This window comes from Lissotriton vulgaris, chromosome 4_1, assembly GCF_964263255.1.
Source record: "Lissotriton vulgaris chromosome 4_1, aLisVul1.2, whole genome shotgun sequence".
Taxonomy (NCBI): Eukaryota; Metazoa; Chordata; class Amphibia; order Caudata; family Salamandridae; genus Lissotriton; species Lissotriton vulgaris.
This window is the reverse complement of record NC_141691.1, coordinates 316921818-316948326: the sequence shown is the minus strand read 5'-3', so window position 1 is coordinate 316948326 and position 26509 is coordinate 316921818. Positions and strand designations below refer to the sequence as shown.

At 42.4% G+C, this 26509-nt stretch overlaps 1 protein-coding gene across 2 annotated transcripts in view; it reads left to right on the top strand.

Moving 5' to 3' along the window:
- ADGRG4 (adhesion G protein-coupled receptor G4) overlaps nucleotides 1–26509 on the top strand; it is a 1454718-nt gene that overhangs the window by 1040859 nt on the left and 387350 nt on the right. For both annotated transcript variants that reach the window (XM_086918649.1, XM_086918650.1), the window contains exon 19: nucleotides 17219–17322. In XM_086918649.1, coding sequence (XP_086774775.1) covers nucleotides 17219–17322 — 104 coding nt within the window. The remainder of the gene's footprint in view (nucleotides 1–17218; nucleotides 17323–26509) is intronic.

Sequence of the window (26509 nt, the reverse complement as noted above, 5' to 3'; positions counted from 1 at the left end):
TAAATGTATTTTAAATTAATGTTTTATATTCAAATTATTTTTTAATTCGTTTATATTAATTGCTATATTACAAGGTTATGTAGGGTAAATTATGTTTTATGTTAATATACAGATAATTCTGTTACTAATTAAATTACATGAAATTATAATTTAATGGCTAAAATGTATTTAAAACTAAAATAAAAATAATTTTATTAAAACATATTCTAACATTGAAGATATTTAAAAATGAATGCAATTTATTTATATTTATTTTACATTAGTTATTTTATGCTGTTAGTCTTAGTGTTATTCCCTGCTCTTAAACATTTCTGTGGGAATGCGCTGCAGTACCAGTGGTTAAACACATTTGTTGTCTGCTCAAGGCTTGGTGGAGCATATTTAAGTATGTTTTGTTAGAGGCCCTACTCCAATAGATGTAGGTGTGTATTTGGTGAAAAGAAATTGCCATACTCATTTGTGGATGTGTTTTTGTATAGGCACTTCCCTCCCTAAACTTCCCCAGACACCACACATTTATTTCCCTGTTCTATGTTTGCATGTTGAAAGGTTATGCAATCTTTAACGCATCCAGTAGTTACTGGGAGTGATAACATTTGCATAACTAAGAATTCCAACCATTGTGTAAACTTGGGTTTTTGCATGGGTCAGAAAACATCATGAGCGCCTGTGTTGCACATTTTAGGACTAAAAGGCTCCAGTGCAGAGGCACTAGGCTGCCTTCCTTAAGATTTTTTAAAAAACCTGACAGGCTAGCTCTAAATGATTTGCAATATACTACTCCCCAGCAGTGCACTCAAACTTGATGGTGACAGGGGTCATCTCAAACTAAAACTTTTTCGTTTTTACTTGTACAGCTCTTAGGGTGTGCTTTTGAATTCTATTGAATTTTATAAAAATCTTAAAAGGGGCTTACCTCCTGCCCCTTTGCTTTTCTTTTTAAAACATTTTTTTTATTAATTTGCAGTCCAATACTTAGGTACATACAAAATTGTGTTGAAGATGAGCTATACATCATATAAAACTCCATATTATTTCCCGAGAGGTTAATACCAATTTATTAGGCATAAAAACTGGATAAAACACTGTGAACAAAATACAGGACCCCCAATATATAAATACATTCATATTACTCCTTCATATGGTTAATCACTGGCCCCCAAATTGATAAACCTAGTTTCCATTTCGGTGTCCCCTTGAGGGAATATAAACTATGTTCTAAATTAAAAATGACAAAGAATCTAGCTCTCCAGATTTCAAATGTAGGGGTTTCCTTTTGCAACCACATGGAGGCTATACAGAGATGAGCCACCACTACTGCTATAAAAATCAAATATCGAAATTCAAAAGCTGGATGTCCCTTATTCACGTCGTCCCCTATACCCATCAGGATAGTGGGCGGTGTGATATTTATTTCAGCTGCAGTGATTTCCAAGAGGAACTTTTCTACATGGCCCAGAAACTGAGCTAACCTCCTGCACGTATAAAAATATGTACAATATCGACCGAGTCTGCCCCACACTGAAAACATTTCCCATCATTAAGTCCCCCTCATTTCAACATTTTTGCAGGGGTGTGACATCAATTAAATATAGTTTTAAAGTGCTGTGTTCTTAGGTTAGATGATCTTAAAATTCTCCCTGCCATATCAATTGATTGTTCTATGTGTATATTTTGGCATATCAATGAGTTTCTCCTTCTTGTGTTTTGGGCCTCTAAATCATCTCTCTGTGTGTCTAATAAACAGTTATGTATCCTGCCAATCCGTTGTTTACGTCTGATGGCCTCAACCAACATGTATGGCTCAATTATCCTTTGTTTTTTCTGCAAGAAGTCCCTCATCTGGAGGAATTTAAAAAAAATCTGTTTAGGGAGTTTATATTTATCAGCTACTTTCAGGAAGGAGAGCAGATCTACGTCCTTATATAGGTTGTCTATACATGTAATTCCTTTATCTTTCCATTTATGAGCAACCCTATCCGAGAAGACAGCAGGTAATAAACTGGGTGTATTCATAGGTGTAAAAAAACAGACCCCCTCAATTTGTAGCTTTCTCCGTACTGTTCTCCACACCTTATAAGCAGCTATTACCATCTTAAAACGAGTTATTTTATAGTAATTAAACTCAAGTATTCTAAACAGGCAATTCCTTGCTTCCTCCTGGGTAACATCTGATATATAGATGTTTGCTCTGCAGGGTTAGCTATATCCTCCCCAATAAGCATTATCCTGATATTTTGTAAAATACATGCATTATAATGAAATATAAAATCTGGTACAGCCCACCCGCCATTCTCTCGGGGTAGTGACATAAAATGCTTTGCTATCAACGGTTTTCCTTGAGCCCATAATAATCTAGTACAACATTATTGTAATTGCTGTAACTGTCCCCTAGAGAGTTCCAATGGTACAGATCTAAAAACATATAAAACTTTAGGTCAAATTACCATTTTTAATACATTACACCTCCCCACCATCGAGAGATGAAGGCATTCCATTCTATTTAGTTGGCTCTTTACGCTTGTGAGAATGGCATTCCAGTTAACTTCTACTAATTCGTTTAAGCATGCCCTAATTCTAATCCCAAGATAAGTTACCTCATTAGTCACCCTAGGGTTTTGGATACAAGTCTTATCAGTGCATAGGTTTTTTTTTTTTATTGAATGCGTTGAGTTTATACCCGGATACAGATCCGAACCTATGTGCCATTCGTTCTATCTCGGGTATTGCTACTGCTGTATCAGCTGTTAAGAACGCAATGTCGTCTGCACACGCTGGCACTCAAAGCTGCTCCTGTCCACAATCTCCAGATTTAATTCTCAGGTTCCTTTCTAACGTAGTTAAAAACAGGTTTATATACAATGCGAATAAAAGTGGGGAGCACTGATAGCCCTGCCTCGTGCCTCTCCTTATAAATACCAGTTCCGATTCTAAGCCATTAATACAAATTCGAGCTTTAGAGGTCTTATACACCGCTTGAATTGCTTGGATAGATCCGGGAACAAACCCCATGGAGCATAGTATCCCCCATAAAAGGTTCTATGAAACGCGGTGGAATGCCTTCTCGGCGTCTACAAAGCCAGGCCAAGGGTTGTGCCCTGCTCATTAGCTTATCCAATAATGCTACCACCCTATTAATATGGTTCACAGTGCCGCTGTTGGTTATAAACCCATGCTGTCTCAATGATACAAGTGGGGTAATGACTTTCGCTAGACGAGAAGCTAAGATTAAGTGTAGATTTTCCCATCTCCATTTACCAGGGAGATAGGTTGATAAGACCCTGAGAGCTCTGCTAATTTATCCTTTTTTTTTTAAAACGATAATATTTGCTTCATCCCATGATGGGGGAACTACCCCACCCTGTGCTTGTTGCAGGGTAATCAATAGCTCAGATTTTAACTCCTAGAAGAAGGTTCTATAGACCTCCAGAGGCAACTTGCCATTACTCAAGTTATTTATTGCCTCTTCAAGTTCTTCCATCGTAATAGGATTATCAAGGGTGAATGCAAGTGAAATGAGGGTAGAGGCTGTTGAGCACTGCACCTGACAAGTGAAAAGTGTCTTGAGTTGTCATATAGTGCACAGACCAAGGAGCACTCCCCTCTATGCTCCTTAACTAGAAACTAGTCCTATAACAACATTAAACACAAGAGGGTTCAGCACTATTCAGAAAATTTTAACAATTCAAAATCAAGCATTCAAGAACCAGTCTGGGCCCACCCAGGTTTTTTTTTTTTTTTTGATCGGACTGGAGGTCACGCTTTTTTGATTTACATTTTGTTAATTTTACTGTGGATTTGCAGGTCCTCTGCAAACCTACAGCAACATTAAAATAAATGTTTTTGAACCTTGGAAGGGCCCCTCTGGTACCCCACAATCATGCTTAGGGGCTAAGGGTAGCTCTACCCTGCACCCTTAGGGCTTTTTTGATTTTTTCTTAGGACGCAGGAGTTGAACCAAGGCATAGGAAAAAACATTTTAAAATAGGAAAAGGAGGCAGGGTAGGAATACCCTGACCCCTAGGTCTCATGGGGGTTCCACAGGGACCCCACCGTGCCAAAAAAGCATTTCTTTATACTTTTGACGGGAGTCGCACTGGATCTTACATATCTGATATTTAAAAGTATACTTACATTTACAACAAATTAAATTATATTTTTCATTTTACATTAAAATAAGTTTACATTGTTTTCAATAAATGAATAAAGTTTATTAAATCTCTCTATACTTTTACCACAGGAAGATCACCATTCCGGGGGCGGAGATATCCACCAGTAGGTTAAAAGTTACCTTTAAGGGGTGCTCCATACCCTCATTGGAGCGGGCGGAGAAATGCAAGTCTATTACATATAACTCTAATAGAAAATGGGAAATAGCAAAAAAGAGAGGGACATCTTGAGGTCGAAGTAGGAGAGGTAAATCTTGAGGTAGGAGTAGATAGACATATGAGTAGATATACATGTGTAAATTTAACCTTTGTGAATTAGTCCCGCTCATTTTGAACGTGAAAAATAAAGTCAAGTGTGCATTAAAAATCAATTCCATTATGCAAGCGCCTGAACAATTTAATCTGCACAAGTTAAAATGGCGGGAGTGGCGCCCCAATCCATTGAGGAGACTGTAACGACTTTCTTGGCTAATCAAGGCCCCCAGCCAGAGAACGACTGCGTTAGCACCTGGGAACAGCTGGCCCATTCTTTAGTCCTTAGATTTCCAGTCATCCCAGGACGCATGCCATCAACAGTAATCAGAAGCAAACCAAGGTTCACCCAAGACCTTAGAAATCAAAAAAGAGAGATCAAGAGAGAAGTGCGACTGCAATTGCAGGTTAAAAGAAAGGGCCATAAAGTAGAAAAAACAAAGCTGCACGCATTAAGGGGCACCTACAAGAGGAATCTGGGGAGAGCATAAACCAAGTATAAAGGGTCCATCTGGCTGCAACTACTATCCGCCAACAAAAAACCCAATAGCAGCGTTTTGGGGGGCATAAAAAACAAATTATCATCCGGCCCAAAACTTACGCAAGAAGCAGGAATTGGAGCAGATACATGGATTGCCCATGTGAAATCCCTGTAGAACCAGGCAGTGACTGGGCCCGAATGAATGCACTACGGGCAAGATGCCGACCAGAAAGATAAAGAGGCCCTCCCCAATCCCGATCATGCGGAAGGCAGCCCCCCACAGCCAGAGTTGTGCCCCAACGAGTCTAACACCTTGACCAACGCGAATGAGCTAAGCGGGCTTATACGGAAGTTAAAGTCTGAGGGAGCGGCTGGGCCAAACAGCATTCCCAACTCAATTTTTAAGAACAACCCAGATTTGTGGTCTTCCATCCTCACCCCACTCTTCAATGAGATCTACAACGAGTCCAACATCCCGGCTTCCTGGAAGGGTAGTATCATCCACCCCAAATTCAAAAAGGGAGATCATCGCAAGCCGGGAAACTATAGATTAATCTCATTGATAGATGTAGAAGCAAAACTGTACGCTTCGTGCTTGCTAATTCAGCTGCAAGGTTGGATGGAAGAAAAAAACATAGGGGGTCATTATGATTGCGGTTTTTCCGCATCCTCCTGGCCGGCGGAAGCCACCGCCAGCCCTGAGGATGCGGAAAAACTGCAGCGGACTGACCAAAGACCCACCGCCAGATTAGGATGGCTGGTGGGTCCTGGTTTCCGTCCGCAGCTTTTCCGCCGCGGTCGGATTACAACCGCGGTGGAAAAGCTCTAATATGGTGACGGTGTCTTCCAGACACCGTCCACCATATTAGGATGGCCAGTAAATTATGCTTTTCCGCGACGGGTTTTCCGCCGTGGAAAAGCATACGGAACTTCACTGCGGGGGCCCGTTGCGGCCCCCTAGGTGAGGGGGGAGTGGGGGGTACCTATGGTACCCCCCTGCATTTGAATGCAGAAAGCAGCAGGCACCACGTTGTGCCTGCCTCTTTCTGCATGCAAATGCAATGCGTGCATTTTTAACATTGCCGCGGGTGCAGCTTGAAGCTGCACCCGCCGCAATGTTAAAAATAGAGGATGTGACCGCCAGGGTGGCGGTCACATCCTAATTGCACAGGAGGGAACTCCGCATGCCATGCAGAGGTTCCCTCCTGCTCTGGGGTCGCGGACGGACGCAAGTCCGTCCGCGATCCTAATCGACCCCTTAAATCCTAAGTTCCAGTCAGGATTTAGGCAAGGAATGGGTACTATATCCAACATAGCCATCCTAGCACTTCTAACAGAACAAGCACAAATAAGAAAACAGCAACTGTTCGCTTGCTTCGTGGACATCAAATCCGCTTTTGATAGAGTGAGCAGGAGCCAGCTCTGGAAGAAACTCGACGCATGGGCCTTGCCAAATAAAATGCTCAATGCTAAAATCGCATTGTATACAGAAACCTGGGCAAGAGTCAAGCTAGGCGATGGGCTAAGTACTACAGCGAGTATTCTTACGCAAAGAGGCCTTAAACAAGGATGTGTCTTGGCCCCCAGCTTATTTAACCTGTTCTTATCTGACATAGCACCACATATGGAGAAACCAGTCTCTCACCCCCCGAAAATGGCCAACACACCAGTTGCCATCCTACAATACGCGGATGACATAGTTTTGCTGAGCCAAACCCCTATTGGCTTAAAGAGATCAATAAATAATCTTGTAGCCTACTTTGACATGGAACAGCTTGAGCTAAATAAAGAGAAAAACAAAATCGTCCGCCTAGTGGACCACAAAAAAACCCAAGTTCAAATGGATGGCCAAAGGGGCAAATGTCAAAGAACTCATCTCATATAAATACCTGGGCGTATTAACCGGGCAGGGGGCAACTCATAAAGAACATAAATTGGCATTAAAAGCCAAGGCACAATCTTTAATTTATGCTGACAGATTATTACGCAAAAAAAAAGACTGCCTGAACCATTCCCATTTGCTAAAAGTAATGGCCTCTCAAATCCCGCCTAGTTTATCCTATGGCTTGGCCCCTTGGTGCGGCAAAAAAGTGCACTTATTGAACGAGCTGCAGACAAAGATTTATAAAGCAGTCTTTGACCTACCAAAATGTGTCTCGCCTGCCCAGGTTAGATTGGAATTCGGCCTCCAGCATCAGAAGTTCCGGAGAATGAGCAGCGTCATCAAACTTTGTCACACATTTTGTTCTTCAGACCCGGGACTCTGAATAGCTTATGCTGGGATTTAATCAAGCTCCAGTGGGAGTTGGATACTCCTAACTCCTGGGGAAGCTTTTTGAGTGACTCGCTGGCCGAGTTGGGTCTACAAACAGAATGGGTGAAAGGGCTGGACAGAGGAAGCTTTGGCAAAATAGTAAACATCGCAGCCAAAAAGAAATCCTTGTGGGAGGACAAAAAGGGGCTCAACAAAAGGCGGCATGGATGAACAGTCATTAACTCCTACCGTCTCTCAAAGCCACAAACATACTGTAGGCGTGGGCGGAGGGTTGGGAATGGGGGCTGTAATAGAACAGGCTGCAGACTAGAATACTTCTTTAAACTGGGCTTTATTTTTATAGTACGCCTGGTTCTAAAGATCAGTCTCTCTCTGGCAAACTCCAGCTTGTCCGTGGTGGTGGTGTTGTTCGGCCGGGGTAACTTCAAGTGGCTGTCTTCTCCCGTACAGCGTCTCCGGACCCCAAGGAAAAAGAAGACCAACAGAGTGAAGCCGTTAGTTTAAAGCCTGATACCGGCTTACCCGAAACAGGGCCAAGTGGTTGTGAGGGAGCACCCGTGATATGTACAAATCTAAGTGCTCGTGCTCGGGTGGTAGGAGTAGTGTGAGGAACGTAGGAAGGGTAAGGTGGGGAGGAAGGTAACGGAAAGGACATAGGAAAGGCATGCACTGGGGTATCTACAGTATTTACACAGGGGCGCTCTTTCTCCCCACCCAGGTTGCCCAATGCCGCCGTACCTGTGAAAGCCACACTCCTCCCTCGGGAGTGTGGCACGGCGGTTCACGGGGTCGTTGGCCTCCTGGCTCTCCTCCGCTCTCGGCTCTCCAGTCTTCTCCGTTTTCTCCTCGCTTCGCCGTCGGTCTCTCTTCTACGGCTCCGTCTCTGACCTGCGCGGTGATGTCACACGCCGCATACAGGGCTTCCTGCCCTTTTACCAATCCGGCAACTCCCACGTCACCCGGGGGCGTAGTCTCGTCGGAGTCATCACACGCCCAGTTAAAGGCGCCGGGGTCATATTCCTCGTCCTGTTCCGACCGTGTGTCCCATTCTGCCCTCGATGTATCAGTCTGTGGGGAATGAGGGGAGTTAGGGTCAGGGGTCCACGAGTCCTCCATGCCTCCCGTCCCGTCCCTGTTATACATACTTATCTGCCCACTTCAGCTCACAGCTAAAATGAGCTTCATAAAGCTTCGAATGGGCGTCCACGACTCGAAGGACTTATACCCTTTGTGGAAAAAGGCATTTAAATCAGAGTCCTGCCGACTATGCGGTTTCAAAAAAGAAACTTTAATTCATCTAATATGTGCCTGCCCAGCCGTCCAAGACCTAAAGAGGCAGCACCTGAAATCAATTTTTAACGACTTGAATATTCAGTCAAGCATGCAAGCGGTGATACGCTGGTTAGAGGGCACGCCACACATCCTGGCATGCAGAGGAGTTAAATACATGAATGCAGTTAGTAGACTTTTACGGCCAGCCGACGGAGACCCAAAACAAATTTCTGCAAAATGATATTAATACCCTTCCTAAGGGGCTTACACTGTTAACTCTGTTGTTTAAAGTTTGAAAGCCGCCAACGCAAAACCTTTTATATTTAAATTTTATTGTTACGAATTCTTATAACAAAAAGTGATGTGTATTTTTATAGATTGATAAATCGTCTGGGTAATTATTTTATTTACACTAGGGGGGTTTTGTAATGATTTTAATTAATCAAGCAATAAAAACAAACTTGAACTTGAAAAAAAAACTAGTCCCTATGTCGTTAAATTAACATTGGTTGCCCTGAATTTCTGTCATCAAACAAACCTAGTAGTCTTCATATGTGCTCTGTCTGCAAAATTGGCTGGACACAAAGCCTGGCGAACCTCAGGCACTGCAGCGAACAGCTACTGTACATGGACAAAGTCAGCACACAGTAGGGGATGGACACCCACGACAGGTTGAGCGCAGAGACTTACAAATTTTTTTACCACATAATTATAGATTTATCAAATCCTCTACTTATTTTGCCTCATAGTTTGCAAATTTCACAAAACAAATTGTTTCTATGTCAGCTTCCTGCCTCTTCATCGAACCAGTGTGTACCTTCTGACAAGTGCTTATAGACCCCTGGGTGATAAGGCACTTTACAAATCTAAATAAATGAAAATAATGCTGCCTAAGAATGTGACTGATAATTAGCCTTTTTGCCACATCATTTAGATAACTTTGACTTATAATGTGCTTTACCATGCAACATACTACTATTGCCCTGAAAATGATAATGCTCTGCAGAGTGGTTTGAAAGCCATCATTATGATGATGAAATTATGACGCCCATAGTTCATAGGGAACTGTGAGCTCCCATCCAACTTTTTTGTTGCAAGAATGAAAAGTTGAAAGCTAGCTCCTATTGATCAAATATGCATTTGTGGGGATTCCAGCCAGCAAACATATGTTAGAGTGCTTATCCAGGTTAATTAGAGAAGCATTGTTTCTGAAAGCTAACGAATCCCAGCAAGGCTTAACAATTTGCAAGGTCCACATAATCCCCTTTCAGAAATCTAAAAATGTTGGTCCACCTTAGCTATTAATAATTACTTTCAAGATTCCATGATGAATGAGCTGGTACTGAAGAAAGTTCAGGCAGTGATAACCATTTCCATACAAGGCAACTTCTCCTTAAGGATATTTGCGGACGCTATTTGAAATAACCCAGGGGCATATTACCAACGATTAGCGATATTTATTGCTAACTAGACTTAGCAACGATTTTTTTATCGCTAAGCATCGCCGGAAATTATCGCTGAGATAACGTGCTATTAGCTACGTTTATCTCCAAAGCGATAATTTTTCCGGCGATAGTGTGAATATCGCTGAGAATACAGCGATATTCACGCATTAGCGACTAAATGCCGTTAGTCATGTTATCCACCTCCCATTGAATAACATGGCTAATAACTGGTCTGGGCAGGTGTTAGTTTTTGGTGATATACGCGATTAACGCGAATATTGCCATTGCTTAGCCTGCCTTGCTATTGGCGTTAGCAACGTTAGCGTCTGCTTTCAGTTGCTAACGGGTTGGGAACGCCCACTTTGCATGTCATTAGCAATAATTATCTCTAACATGCAAAGTGGGCCCCAAACCGCTCGCTATCGCCTCAAAGCTGTCGCTAATGTCAGTTAGAAACAGCTTGCTAATTGTGCGATAGTATTATCACCGCTTAGCGGCCGAAAACGGGCGCTAAAGCGGCAAAAATAGCATATCGACAGCATTGATAATATGCCCCCCAGAGCGGAAAGGGAAAGCAAAATCCTTTGCCATTACTCAAGCAAGCAAGATCACAAGGACAGGTAATTCACCTGTGAAAGTTGAAAGTCCTCTGGTATGAAGGGTTTTTCAAAGAGGCAGAGGCGGCAGGATTATATGTAGGCTCCAGAACTAATAGGTATTATACCTCTGAAGAGGGTTACCATTAATACCTAACTTTAAGTTCACTTATATTGAGGTAAGACTAATTTGTTTTTGAGCTAGGATTACGTTTCAATATCCTATATATGTAGAGAGAGAAATATCCTTTCAACATACACATATTTTCAAAAAATATTATGAAATCTATTTGACTAAATAATCTAATGTATCTTTTTTCAAAATTTTCAATGTTGGATCATTTTAAAAATCGTTGATAAATATGCTAAATAGTTTTATTTAAATACAAAATAAAATAAATAAGGGCCAGTAGGAGTTGAATGACTGAGAGCCCTCCTCTAATGTTGTGTGTGCCATCTATGTGTTGGATGCTATACCTATAGGACTAAGGACATCTAGGATGTGTGTGGAGAAGGGTGTGAATCTTATTGTCATGATGATGAGTTCATCTAGGTTGTGTGATGATGTACCTTATGTCAGGAGCATGTGTGACTGCAGAGTGTGAATTAATGAGCATGAAATGAATGGCTTGTACGTGTGTATATACTATATGGTGGTGTTTTAATGAGGTTGTTGGCTTTAGATGTTCAGAAAGGATGCATATATTTGTGCAATCTAGGTATAAGTGCCCAATTTTGGATGTGAGGCATAAAATGCTGGTTGTTTATCTCAGGTGAAGCGTCCTTGGACTAGGTCCTTTCTAGACTGAATGGATACAAAGAGGAAATCTCCTTACCTTTTGTACCCTCAACTTTAGATGTCTGAGGTGATAGGACGCCCTCCGATTGGAAAATGCAAGTTGCGCATGTGAGAAATTGGGTTGGTGGTTGACTGAAGTGTGAGCCCTGGTCAAGGAACAGCTGCAATCCCTGGCAGGGTGAACCACAAAAAAGTCACAAAATTAACCTTTGCTTAACCGTGGGTAGTTTGACACAAGAAGTAGCCAGTCTAACTTCAGAGGCAATGTGTAATGTTTTTATGTAGCACTCAAAAAGTAATAAATTGAAAACACCACACAATAACGATCCCACACCCCTTTAGAAAATGTATTCCACATCAAAATGACAAAATTCCAATTAGTATAACCCGCGTTATGAATTTTTAAGATTTAAGTGAAAAATAGTGCCAAGAAGTACAAAGTGTCACTCACGGCTGTCTGGTTGTACAAAACCAGGTGACACTGACAAGTTCAGGCTTACTGTGATGGAGCCCAAGCTGAATAAAGGGATTAGGTCAGTCCCTCTGAAAGTCACCTTCACCGTTCAGTGCAAAGAGGTAGGCTTGGTTCACAGTCGAACGGACCGCGAGGAACAGGTAGAGCATTGCGTATGGCTGTCGAAGTAGCGTGAAGAGCAGGCTAGGCTTGACAGGCGGTCATTGCTGCACGCAAAGATCCAGTTGGGCATCCCGGATGGTCAGCAGCCATAACTTCTTGTTGGTGGGAGAGTGGGCAGCACGGTCTTGGTTCAAACGGCTTGTTCATGTATGGAAGGAGCCCAAACACTTCAGGGAAGCTCAACTGAGGTCATGCCAAGGGTCCATAACCTGAGGGGCACCACTTGGGGGTCGAGAACTCACTTCAGCTGAGTACAGGTGCTGGTTTAAAATGGTGGGAGCCTGTTATGTCACCATGGCTCTGAATAGGAGGCCAGCAAACTAGCGCTTGGTTCAGTTGGAGAATCAGGGCTCAAACAGCAGGGCTGGCCTTGAGGGTTCAAGGCAGGTTCCAGGCAGCAAAGCAATCCTTCCAGGTGAAGCAAAGTAGTGTTGTGAAGTACACAGCAGGCCACAGCAGCAGGCATCCCTCTAAGAGTCCTTCCACAGATCCAGAAGGTTAACTGAAGAGTAGGTCTAAGGGCCCTAATTTTATACCTGGCGCCTACTTTGAAGTTAGGAGAAGTTTCTAGAGGTTTCTCTTTTAAGTGCTTGGAATTTTCTGACTTCCCTGCCCTGGCTCTAAGCTGGCTGCAGTGACAATGTGGATGTGACAAGCCTTTTATGTTAACGTAGAGCATGGCCCATTCAGTTGAATGTTGGGATGTGCCCAGCTCCGCCCCATCCTGCCAGCAGATGACCCATTCAGGCACAGCTAATCCCTCTATTGTGTGACTGTCTTGGAGTAATTCACAAAGCCTAACTGCCCACTACACCCAGTCATGTGACCGGGGAGGGGATACTGACACCAAATTGCTAAGGCAGGAAAATTCCAACTTTCTAAAAGTGGCATTTTCAAAACAGTAATATAACATCTGACTTTCCCATCAAAAAGGATTTCTTATTACAATTTTATAGATACCAAACATGAACTGCCTATCTGTCCCCAACCAAACGTTAATATAGTAATGAGAGTCCTTCCAGGTGGACCACATTGCCTTCGAAGTGGGCAGACAATGGTCTGACATAGAAGCACTGGAGTCATGATATACTGAGGCCTGGAGGAGTTTGTATCATAGCACGTTCTAAAGAAACAGTAGCAGGTTGGTTAGTGGGGGGCAAATCTGCAAAAGGTGGCGTGCCATGTAGTATAAGTACATAACTGGCAAGCAGATATCCCCAAATACTGCCATCGAGCCTGGCTGGTTTAAGGCAGGGTTTCCTTCCAGCCCAGATAAACACTTTAATGGAACTGTTCAATCCATATAAAGCGGGCTTTGGGATCAGAAGTGGCAGCATACAAAAGAGGTAATTAAATCTCGGTGCATTATCATCTTTACCATCTGCACTTGACCTTAAAGGGAGATCTGCAGTGTGGACCAACACTGGAAATCATGATCCATCTTCGTCATCAAAGGGTGCCCCTGTCAATAGGAGCACCCAAATATTTCAGCCTGGCTGTTTTCCAAGTTAAACCGAAGCAGTTAGGGGGAGATCCGGGACAGCCAGCAGTCACCGACAAGGCCTCACATTCTGACCAATTAATCCTGTAGCCACAGAAGATGGAAAAGGCATTGATAAGGGCCATTAAGTGCGGGATCGAAGAGTTAGGGGGAGATAAGAGTAAAAAGGATATCATCGTCATAGAGCATGATTTTATTACAACCTGTGGGAGTCTCTACATCATTGATACATTCAGCCTTTTGAATAGCAGCAGCCCAGGTGTTACTGAACCAATAAGTAGTGCTATGGAGAGAGAGGGCAGCACTGCCCGGTCCCCCTGTTGCTATGAAAGACCTTGGACATGTGGAACCTGTAGTCCACCTGAACCACCTGGTTAGCATAAAGCCATCTGACCTTGGCCACAAAATCAGGGCCCAAACCCAATTTGTGAATTGTGCAAAACAAGTAATCCCATTTAACCCGATCAAAGGCCTTCTCCACATCTAAGAAAAGCAAAAGCTTGTCATCAGGGTCATTCTGTACATGCCGGAGAATGTTTGTCAGGAGACGCTTGTGATTAAGGGACAATTGACCTGGTACAAAGCCTACCTGCGAATCACATATTAGGCTCGGAGTCACCTTCTTCAACTGAGTAACAAGCTCTTTAGCAAGCACCTTCATGTCCATATTCAGTAGTGAAATAGGGCGATAGTTAGAGCAAAGGGCTGGGTCCTTGTCAGGTTTCAATATGAGTCTTATGAGTGCCTTACTGTACTCAGGTGGTAGAAAACCAGTGTCCTCTGCTTCTTTGAAAATTCTATAGATGAGGTGCACCAATAATTGTTTGTTAATTTTATAGAATTTGAAGGTCGAAGCCATCGTCACCCAGCGCTTTACCGAAGGCCATTTCTGCTATGGTATCAGAGATCTCATCTTCCGTGCTCTCTCCGTACAACATCTCTTTGCCAGCCTCAGACAGAGTGGGTAGGTGGAGACCGTCAAATAAGGCCCGTTCAGACTAAAGGTCTGGTGATGCCTCTGCACAGCAAAAGGAGCCCTGGAAGCAGGCAAAGGTGTCTGCTATTGCCACTGGATTAGTCACCAGTCTACCCTCACTGTTCGAAATCTCCAGAATGGCCTGCTGAGCCTCACGCTGGTGCAGCTACAATGCAAGAAGCCTACATACCTATTCCTCCTGTTCATAGTGATGCCCCTTGTCATAATAGCCCTTATTTGGCCTGTGTTATAAGTCCATATTCAGGGTGTAGCAGTCTATAAGCAGCAAAGGAAAAAGGGTGTGGGTCAACATGTATAGTGTGAAGTAAGAGGGAAATCTCCTTCTCTAAATGTGCCAGCCTCTTGCTGGCTTCTTGATTGCGTAAGGCAGAGTCTCACAGGATGTCACCCTTCAGGGTAGACTTTCCGGCCACCAATAGTACTTGGGCCGCGGGAGCAGTAGGTTTGTTGTACGCCAAATAGTGACGGAGATATATGCCATACGTTTCTGTTTATCACTGCGGAGCCTGTAATGAGCCATGTGTAGTCTCCACCATTTGGAGGTGGGAAAGACGTCTCCCAAGTTCAATTCTAGTGCCACCAAGGCATGGTTCTTTATCCCCCGTTGCTTTGCTGAAATCCTGCAGAATATTCAAATAGGCATGATTCATGGGGAAGAAATCTATCCTGGAGCAGGGCCATGTCCACAGGACAAAATAGTGTACTTTCTATCCCGCTGATGCATCAGGTGCCAGGGATCAGTCAGGCTGCGATCCTGCAAGACATCTCACAATCACTAGATCTGTCTGTGTTACATAAGTGGTCTAAGTAAGGGTCAAGCCCTAGTTCCAGTCCCGTCCAATGACCAACTTAACAGTACTGGCCTCTGTCAGAACTGCGTAGACAGAGTTGACCACTAACGTTCTGTTCAACGTTTTCATTTTGGCAAAAACGTAGCAACCTTGTGGATTTGTTCATGTTCTCTAGATAGTGTTAGGGAGGGATTTACATATGAAGATGGCTACCTTTCACTTCTTTGTAGATGAGGAGGGGTCCATTGAGGCAAATATCCTTCAGATAGATGCTACCAACAGCCCTTCTCACCTAGTCTCTGTTCAACTTCTCTGATTCTGGAGAAAAGCAATATCAGGAGACTTGGTGGCGAGATAAGTGAGTATCTTTTTCCATTTGATGTAATGAGTAACATTATTGACATTAAGGGCGAACCCATGGAGAACAAAATATGTGCAGACAATTGAGGGTGGAAAATGGAAGGTGTTTAGGAGCACCTAACGAGGAATTGGAAAGAATTAGATAGAGTCCAAACCCCCTGAGAAAAGAACAGATAGCATCCAGCAGTTGCAGACACTAAGGAACACTGTAGACCAAGCAAATGGGAGGGTGTTGTGGAGCTTACCGACTAGAGTACCATGAGTACTGTGTGTGGAACTGAAACAGAGTTGATAGAGTAGAGAAGATAAAACTGAGGGTGGCCCTAGAGAGGACATCTAACATGACTTCAGATAACCAAAAACAACACACTAGCCAACTACCTTACTTTAAACAGCTGAGTCAATCTCCAAAACCCCACAGCCCGCTCAATACCCCCCTGCCACAACCCAAACCAGCATCGAACATAAACATGAAACATGAACCTCTCCGGGTATGCTGCACATGGTAAATAGAGTTAGGCGTACAGTAATAGCATATGGTGCACCAGTGCAAAACCAATCAGAAAGACGAGTAAGGACCCCTCGGATCCGCAGAAAGACAGCTGCTTTAAAGTGGGTGCTGGAGGAATCACGCAGCTGGCAAAGAAGTAGAGGCGAGGACCATAATCAGGGTCCCCACCACACAGTCACTTTGACATAGAGGAAAGCACCAGAGGTCACAGCTAGAGAGAAGTCCAAAAATGGTAGTCCTGGGGCGTTGGCTGTAGGGACGTGGGCAGCCAGCGACGTGCATCCTACTGAGCCTACACAAGAATAATTATGCAGTTACCTCCATGATAGTTCAAGAGCCACAAATTGCAGTGGGTCCCGTGAGGGGCCAGCAAGCCCTGGTGTAGTGAATCAACCCAGGCTCCTAACATATAATGCTGCCAGACTCCAAGCGAAAAGTCCTGTTGGGACCCAGGGTTCAGTGGTGGTCAGTGCAGGAACAAATAACAGAAGGAGGACCCCAGACAAAAAACAGCAGAGTGATGCACCAATGTTACAGAGCATGTTGAGAAAGTCCTGTCTGCCAAGAGGGCCCATAGTGGTGACAGAAGTCAGTCTGCTGCTCCCCTGCTGGGTGGTCATTCAGCAATGGTGGCTGGGGGACGGCTGAAGTAAGCAGAGAGGCCCAGGCATTACAGGTTACAGTAGGAGAGCGACATCCCCGCCCATGGTTCCACAGGGGGTCAGACCGGCAGATGTTTATCGCAGTTTGTTGGTGATGTTCCCCCAAATTACTTGTGCAATAAATCAAAGCAACTTAAAAAATAACTAATGCTTCAAATTTTTGACAATTTTAGCGTTTTTGTGCTAAAGTTCAGATATGTGTTTTATGTTTGTAAGGTAAAATGCACAAACCAAATTACTCCCACACATTCACATGTTGCCAATTACCTGATTTGCCTGTTGGAACTGTGAATTTGTCTTTAATCCGTTTACGACAAATATTTCGCAAAAGCATTTTGATGGCATAATTAATACTTAAATATTGTTGTCTTCTCCAGACAGCCTCATAATTTATGGAAATTACATTTTACATATTATGGTTGATGAATGAGCATGCTAATGTGGATTGAAAATCTCTCCCTTCTTTGCAGATAAAACAGGTGGATGGAGCAGAGAGGGATGCCACTTAATGTATACAAATGAAAATTATACCAACTGCAACTGTAACCATCTCACTCACTTTGGAGTTCTTTTGGTAAGTGAATACAACAAATTACTTACTTGATGTAAACAAATGTTGGAGTCATTCAAAGACATCACAATTAATTATTAGCATTAAAGTATTTACCAAGCCCAATATTGGAAATATGTTACATGGTGAAGTATATTGCACCAGCGTTCCTTGTGTGTTCAATTTTTAAGATCCCTTTTTCATTGTCACCTGAGATTGCTTTAGTCTATTAGACTGGATTAACAAGTATGGTTTACCTTCGATTACTACTGGGTAGCTGAACAACTCACCCTCTGCGTGCTCTGACCCCTTAAAACATGACAAGTAATTGGTTAGCTCGCATTCTCTCTTTTAACTCGTAGGTAAGTTCATTAAAAAAATTCCAGAAAGAAACATTTCTAGCATGTTTGAGAGCCTGCTTCTATCATTAGTTACAGTATAGGAACAGTGGTTGTGCCACATAAGAAGTTACTTTAAACTTTATCTCCTACTCCTGATGGGACTTCACAACACATGTATAAGAAGCACACAACTGATGCAACGGTAACTTAGGGGCATATTATCAAGGGGGTTTATCTCTGCTTTTTTGGCTTTAAAAGCCAAGAAAGCGGAGATAAAATTATCTCCCTATTATCTAGCCGTCGCTAACACCAGTTAGCGAGAGTTAGTAGGAGATAGCGATCATCTTGGGCCCCACTTTGCATGTCAGTGATATTTATCACTAATGACATGCAAAGTGGGCGTGCCAAGATGTTAGCGACTGAAAACAGTCGCTAAAATCGCTATCTCCTATTACCAACTTTTGGAGATATTCGCGCTAAGCGCGAATATCTCCAAAAGCTAGCACCTGCCCTGAGCAGTTCTTAGCCATGTTATCCAATGGGAGGTGGATAACATGGCTAAGAGCATTAGCTCGGTAATGCATGAATATCGCTGACTTTTAAGCGATATTCATGCTTTGCGGCGATTTTTATCGCATTTGCGATAAACCTTGATAATACCAAGGTTTATCTGCGGTAAAAATCGCTGCAGCTCAGCGGTAAATTTTTGTCTCTAACCATAATATGCCCCTTAGTTTCTTCAATTCTTTTTGTACTGCAGAAGTTTAAAGCTTAAAGGAAAAATATTGACAGACCAGATATAACATACACAATACTTTAACAAAAAAAATGTGTGTGTTTACCCCATTGTGATTACTAATCTAGCATTAGTTAAGCCACCTAATAAATGTGCCTTGGAGCCCACTAGGAATATTTACATAGTGTGCACAATTTGGACATTTCAAATATGAGGCTGGCATGTCTCTGCAGTAACATAGTACAAAAGGTTTTTTTTTTTGGCACACACTATAGCAGCCTTTCTTATTTGCACATCCCTATTTCTCTATATTTCTAAATTGATAAAAGTTTAGATTATCCATCCTTTCAGAATTGTGTTAGTTATTAACAATCACATTATTTTGCTATAAATGTGGAAAGGTTAATTTATTTTTACAATTTACTAATTTCTACCTGAGCAATTCGACTTCTAAACTGGGTCTGACAGGCTCCTTTCTCCTATAGTGAGGCTGATTAAATGAGGTGAAACCAACAATCCCCAGATTCTTCCTTGAGAACAAAGAGACATTTGGGGCAACTGCCCTGCTGCAAGGTTCCGGGCAGGAAAGTAGGGAAAGTTCAACAAAAGCATCTCTGCCAGGTACCACGGATCAGGGGTTGGACTAGCTCTTTTTAGTGCTGTGTCGGCATCAACGCACTAAAATGCATTAGTCTCACAATTATATCACTCCTGAACACCTAACAAGGCGCGCTGTAGGAGCACAAAGAAAACGAGGTCCTGAGCATAAGCCACTGGTGTCATCAACAATTCTGGTTGAGAAAGATATATATATTACATGCGCACTCCTAAATTTAAATGAACAGCGTTCATCTTGTAAATTAATGTTTCTCCTTTTTTGGGTGCCTGTGGGTATCACCTCTTGATCCTGAGGTGTACAGATAGAGATAGTTATAGGACGTTCTCCAAATAATGCATCCAAATGTAAATCAGTTTTCTTTTTTATTCTTCTTTTCTTTCTTTTTAAACTTCACATAGGTAATGTTTTCTTCACATTACAAGTCAGAGTACGTTGTAGCGGGCTTCACATATTTATAGAAACCCCAAGATTGTTCACAACTATTGAAACCAAGAGATTCAAACAGTGCACAAGAAGAAAGATCAGTGTTTGTATCTAAATTTTCAATGAAAAGTGACAAAGTAAAAAATATAATTCGAAAATACTGGCCAATATTGCAAACAGAAACTAAATTCAAAGACCTAATTCAACACCAACCGATTTTTGCATACCAAACAACTCATAATCTTAAACAAATACTTAATAGAGCAACCGATCAGAGTGACAGTATATACAGGAACATTACCATGCCTAAACTGTGGGAACTGTAAAAATAAAATCAAAGGCACTATTATTATGCACCCCACACAGGGCACTCCGATCAAGTTAAGAATCACGGCCACCTGTGACACAAGTAATGTCATTTATTTATCAAACTGCCCCTGTGGTCTACCATATGTGGGAAAGACCGAGCGCAAAGTTAAAACACGACTGACAGATCATGACTTAATGAACGCATGGATTTTAGTTGCTTCTCATAATAGTCACTATACCAGTATGAAGTTGTTGTATTATTTATTCATGTATTGTCATTTACATTTAATTTAGTTCATTTATTCCCTGTTTTCAATTTCCCAATCCTACTTTTTTATTATACTATAGTGTAAAGGTTTACTACATCTTTGCGGGGCCACAGGGAAGAGGTGTGGCTCAGTGGCCAGGGCGACCGTCTCCGGATTCTGCGGATCACGGCTCGATCCCCAGCACCGGCGGCAGATTAGCCCAGCACCATTGGACTCTGGGCAATAGCTTGCTTTAATCTTCCCGAAGGCCCCCAGCGCCTAGAGACCCTTACGGGTGATTGTGCGCTTTACAAATGTGATTATTATTATTACATCTGTATTATTCCAGTTTTTTTTTCACTTTCTATTTGTACTCATGGTTTTACTTCCAAGTTCACTGGGATTTCATTCACCACAGGATGACTGGTGGACTAGGCATCTTAAGTCTTCTTCACATTTCCATGTCCGGAACGTTTATTTACTTCCGTCATTCACAGTTTGTTCATCTTCATCACTCAAAAACGACACACTCCACTGCGCGGTATAACTTTCGTGCTCATAGAGTAGTATGGGCAAACCACACACTCACAGACAGGTACACGTCTTTAACAGACACAAAGATTTTTGTTAATTCACCTTGGTTTTGTATTGGATTTGTATATAGTAACGAACTTCACCCGGGACTCACCCGGGTCTTCCCAAGTGTATATGATTTTTCCCTATGAGGCCATATGAAACATTTCTGTCAGCCAGACTGCCATCATGGGAATAATAGCAGTCTGCCAATGGTGGAGAATACATATCTTAGTCATGGACTATGGCAAACACATCTCCCCAGTCACTGGGTAATCTATGGGTAGTGTGAGAAGTCGTGAAGCAACATCGTCACTGCCCCCAAGTCATTCCTTTTCATGGCTTGCATTGTAGTTCTCTCCATTTGGCTGTCCAATGGGGCAGAGCTTCTGACACTGCCATAATATATGGGCAATGTTGCAGTCTTCTGTGGAGCAGCACCAGAAAGAGGAGTCCCCTGTGAACTTAGCCTGTTGCAGCTGGGTCGGGGACTAGTGCCACCGGGTCTGTTTTTAATAGTGGGAATCATGATCCTTTAAAAGTTTGTGAAAAATGTATTTAGTATTGAGGTGCCTTCCCAGATTTGGTCTGTGTGAACCGCATGACTTGATTGGTTCCGGGAGGTGGTTCATTAAGAAAATATTCAAGTCAAGTCAAGTCAAAAAGTCTTTATTTCGATAAAAATTATCATAAAAGCTTCATAGTAAAACAAATATACACAAGTTCATTGGAAAAAAGTACAACAAGTTAATTACATTAGGATTTAAAAACCTTGCTTTTCCATTAAAAGAAGCATTTCATAAAAGTTTTGGTTAAAAAGAAGATTACACTTTTTCTTTTAGCCTTTTGCTCCTAATGCGCCAGGCCCACGATAGAAATTTTGAAAGAGTACAGACATAGAGTGAACGTGAGTCTGACATTAAAATACGGAGTGCCTCAGCATGGTACCTAGTCCCCAACATACGACACATATTCTTAAGCCATTTTCTTCTTGGTTTGGCATACTCTTGACACTCAAACATATAGTGTGCCACTGACTCCTGTTTGTGTGGACACGAAGGACAGAGATCTGTGGTCAGAGTTGACTGTTTCCACCGACATGTAAAGGAATGCAGAGGTAATGTTCCAGTTCTAAATTTAAAGTATAAGGACCTATCAAATGGTTTCTCAATAATGTCTAAATAGAGTTCCCGAATTGGTAAGTCCTTAAAACTCAAAATATGACTTTAGAAGACATTTTAATAAAGCTGTTAGGCACAGATTGTGGGTGAACTTTATGAAATTTAAGTTTGCGCGAAATCTTAAATGAATTTCAAATTAGTCAATTGAGTTTGTGTCAATAGTCTTTGCAGGAGGAGATGTATGTCGAACGTCTTTGTAGATGTATGGAGGAAAGAGGAGGTGTGTGAAGGGTGTGCATATGGCTAGAAGGCATGTCTAGGGTGTCTGCATCTTTTAGAATTGTAGGTAAGGGGTGAGTTTACAGCAGAATACAATATGATTATTTGACATGTTAATCTGACTCACCTCCAAACTAACTATGTGGAGTAGGGTTTTTAGGCTTTCCTTCCTCAAGCCCAGATTATTGACACAAACTCCATATACTAATCTGAAAGTAATTTAAGCATTAGGGGCAAAACAATATTTCATAAAAGTAAACTGCTTTAAGTCTGGTCCAACTCACAATGTAACAACTTTATTAAAATCCCTTCTACAGTCATATTTTGTTAATGCACCACAGTTCAGCAACAGAGCAAGTCAAAGGGTTCGCACAGACCGAGTCTGGGAAGGCACCTCAAAACTAAATATATTTCTCACCAAAGTGAACTTTTAAAGGATCGTGATTCCCGCTGATAAAAACAGACCCAGTGGCACTGGTCCCCAGCCCAGCTGAAACAGACTAAGTTCACAGAAGACTCCCCATGCTGGCGCTGCTCCACAGAGGACTGCAAAATTGCCCACATATTATTAGAGTGTCAGAAGCTCTGCTCCTATTGGACAGCCAAATGGGGAGAACTGCAAGGCCAGTCAGGAAAAGGGACGGACTTGTCGGCGTCGACGATGTTTCCTCACGACTTCTCCCACTGCCCACAGATTACCCAGTGACTGGGGAGATGTGTTTGCCACAGTCCTTGCCATGGCTAGGTTATGTATACTCCACCATTGGCAGACTGCTATTTTCCCCGCCATGGCAGTCTTGCTGATGGAAATGTTTCATATGGCCTCAAACGTAAAAAAGATATATACTTGGAAGGCCACCTACACATTTTAAAAGTACTGTAGGGGCAATATTTCTCTGCAGACAGGACCTCTTCACCCCACCACCTCCCACCCCTTCAGCGACATGAGTGGTCCCGCAATAATTGGGCTAGGTAAGACTTCAGATGCAACGTCATGACATCACTTCACGGTCCAGATGTTTTACCGTTTTTGTGGATTTCGGGGTTTGGGTATGAGGATGTGTGGGATGTGGAGAGGATACATTTGTTGAGTAAGTAGACTCAGCGCTTAGCGGAGGGTGGAAGAGAAACTAGTAGTTATAGAGTTGGTATACTGCTCTTAGGTACATGCTTTGGCAGAAGACCCTTAAATTAGGTTATGACCCTTTGATTGTGTTTACCGATCTGCGTTGTTATATGTCCTTGTTACTGCTCGAAAGAGGGTAGATAGCTGTACACCTACTCTTTGCCTTTTATTAATGATACTGCTGAAACCTTCAATAAAGAATTGATATAAACAAAAAACTGAATTCTTTACTCTAATAAAAATAGTGTTTTTCATCTGTATAGACTCCATCTGTGCGCATATTAAAAAGGAACTACACAATACCGTGACTTCCAAAGGGTTCACTTGCTTTCAAATAACAGTTTAGCAAGATCACAACACTCATGGTTCTTCGAGAGAGTCATTCCTTTTTGTCATGAACTGAAACAGATCAAAGATATTTCTTCCAGAACAGGTGCACGTTCATGTCAACATGAGTGCGCGCAATTACACTTCAGAAGATTGCCTCGCAGAAAAATTAATTCAGAAGGGCTGCTATTCTCTGACTATTAGCTCTCCCTCACCGGTCTTGTCTTTTCCGATTCTGACGCTCGGAAGCCCCGTTGCTGGGGCAGCCATGCGCTCTACAAATATTTTAACATAACATGTGTCCATTTTTATCATCATAATAACCTTTAATTTGGACTTTTACAAATATATCATACTTTGTTTATATTATGTTGCGTACAGTACTACGACCAATGAGCACCAGACTCCGTCATTCGGTGGTGTCACGATTGAGGTTGCAGTGCTTCAAGCATGAAAAGAAGGAACAGGCAGATCAGAGCACTGAGACACCCTCAAGAGGGATTGTCTAGATAACAGTATGATACATACATGCACTGACTTCACTGCTGTAGTCCTGCAAGAACTGACCTGCTGCCTCAGTGCTCCACCAGTCTGCTACATCACAGTATCCAAAATGTGAAAGGTGGATAGAGCCCAAAAAGAGCCTCCTGGCACAGTTGCCAACCTCTCTGACACTAGCCACACTGGCCCTCCTTGTCCACCGCCCTTTAAAAGCATGCAACTCTGCTGACCCTGCATTCGGCCACAGTGTAATGTAACCGGTGCACAAGACAAACATTGCCAGTGCCACTGCACATGCCACTCGCACCCCCATGATGTCACTCCACTGACGTGTGCCTTTAGGACGAGTAAGATCTTGTTTGGCACAAGCATAGTTTATCCATCCTCAAAAAAAATTGATTTCCACCTAGATCCTTATGAGCGTCCAGCCCTGTAATAGGCTGCTACCAGCTGTTTTTCTTCTCATCCTGCCTCCTTCCCTTAGTTGGTAGGGCAACAAACCTCATGTACATTAATACCAGCTGTTATTGACCACTGAGTAGAAATTGTTGGAGTTTTGAAATGAACTTATACAGAGGAAATCTTATAAATTTGAATGTCGTTGTTGTAATTTGTCCCCATGACACCCTTTAATACATGTAAAGTTATGCATGCCCTATCTATCCTTACCTGGTCCAACCCTTGTTCCCCCGCGATCCCCCTTGCAATGGTGCATGCCAACATTCTACTATTGGTTGGAGATGACTATTGGACTATCTGAACAGCCATTGTGACTGACGGAGACTGTTGCTTCAAGAAAATAAAGACTTTAAAAATCACTTGTAACCAGTGTTTCTCTTTGTAACATGGCTGACAATCTGCTGGCACGGGACAGCGTAGACAGCATCTCCCCTGAATTATTGAAGAAGTCACGTTATAGGTGCATACCGCACCAAGGCACCTTGTCATCAAGAACTTCAGCTGGGTATTTGTTTCATGGCCCCTGAAACAATTGCGAGGAGATGAGCGAAAGCGGCTATTCGGGACAATTTCTCATGTAATTAAAATCCTGCTGGGAGGAACTTTGTCTTTGGTGAGAGAAATAAGACAGTCCAACCCAAATTAAATGCGTAGTTCTTATGGGACACCACCCTTGTGTGCAACACAATATGGTTCTGACAGGGCCAGGCCCATAAATTCTGGACCTATTCTAGAGACAAAATGTGATGGTTCTTTTTAACAGCATGAAAGTGTAGAGGGGAGAAAACACTTTATTATTGCCAATCAATTAAACTAGATATCCTTGGGACACATAGTAGCCACAGACAACTACATAAAGTTAGTTAATTTATTATGAGGCAAGAAATATTTAAACATAAAGACACCTCAAGACGAGACTGTAAAAGTACATTGGAATTAGCATAAAACCAAATCTGAGTATCCAATTGAGATGATGTAACATAAACAAAACAATTTGTTCAAGAAACAGAACGCAGACGATCAGAAAGCATTGCTCCGTGTTTCCCTGCATCGAGGGTTGATGAATAAAATCATTAATCTATCCCTACACTACCACTAAAGAGACATCCCTACTTAAGCATACCCAGGAAAGGATAAAAAAAGGTGTCAGCATGTGGAGTCTTCCTAAGAAGTCTCTCCACCGTTATGGCGTCATGTAGCATAAAGCTACAGAGACAGAGCTTGCTCGACGATGCTCTCTCTCCGAAGGCAGACGAAGAAATGGGCACTTTCCTTACTCCCAACAGCACATTATTGCAGTTATCTTTCCCAAGATTAATTGCTGGACACCCCATCTGCTCTGGGTACAATCCAAAAGGTAGTTGTCTATGGGACAACGGTGTCCTTATTCTTGCAACAATTTGTCCTTGGTTCCCAGGCCTTCTCCTGTGTGAAGCACAATGACCTTTCTTTATCGACTCAAGTGACATGATTGTAACTTCTTCTCTCCTTGCCTGACTAATAAAACAAAGACATTATTCTAGCTAACAAGAACACTTCTTTCACCTGCAACACAAAACATGAGAAAGAACAAATTCCACAGCACACATGAATTTCCGACTGTTAATTCTAAAGCAAGAGCTTCCAAGGAACTGTATTTCAGGCCTACACGATTCAGCTAACATAAGAGACCAGCATACGGGCCCTTACAAAATTGCATAGGAAAATAAATCACATTCAATTACTGCATTTACCTACTTTTAAAATGACACAACTAAATAAACATTTTCAGTACATGAATAATTGTCACTTCACAACATGAGTTCTTCACGTTAATGTTTTCTGCTAGTTAATTCTCCATGTTACTTTTCAATGAACTAAGCACATCAAGTTCGAGTTAATACATTTCAAAATTTTAACACCATGTTAATACGACAAAGGATTGTAGGCGGGTGCGCTCTACACATGTGATTATAATACACCCGCACAAATAAAATGTGATTTCCGCTACAGCAGTTCTTACGATCAGAGCTCCTATCGTCCTTATATTGGCAAATGGAGATATCTTATCCTTCACTTACAAATCTCAGAGGGTCCATGTTCAAGCAGAACAGGAAGGGTTCTAAGATAGAACCCAGGAAGGTACCACTACTAATCTAGGTAGGATCTG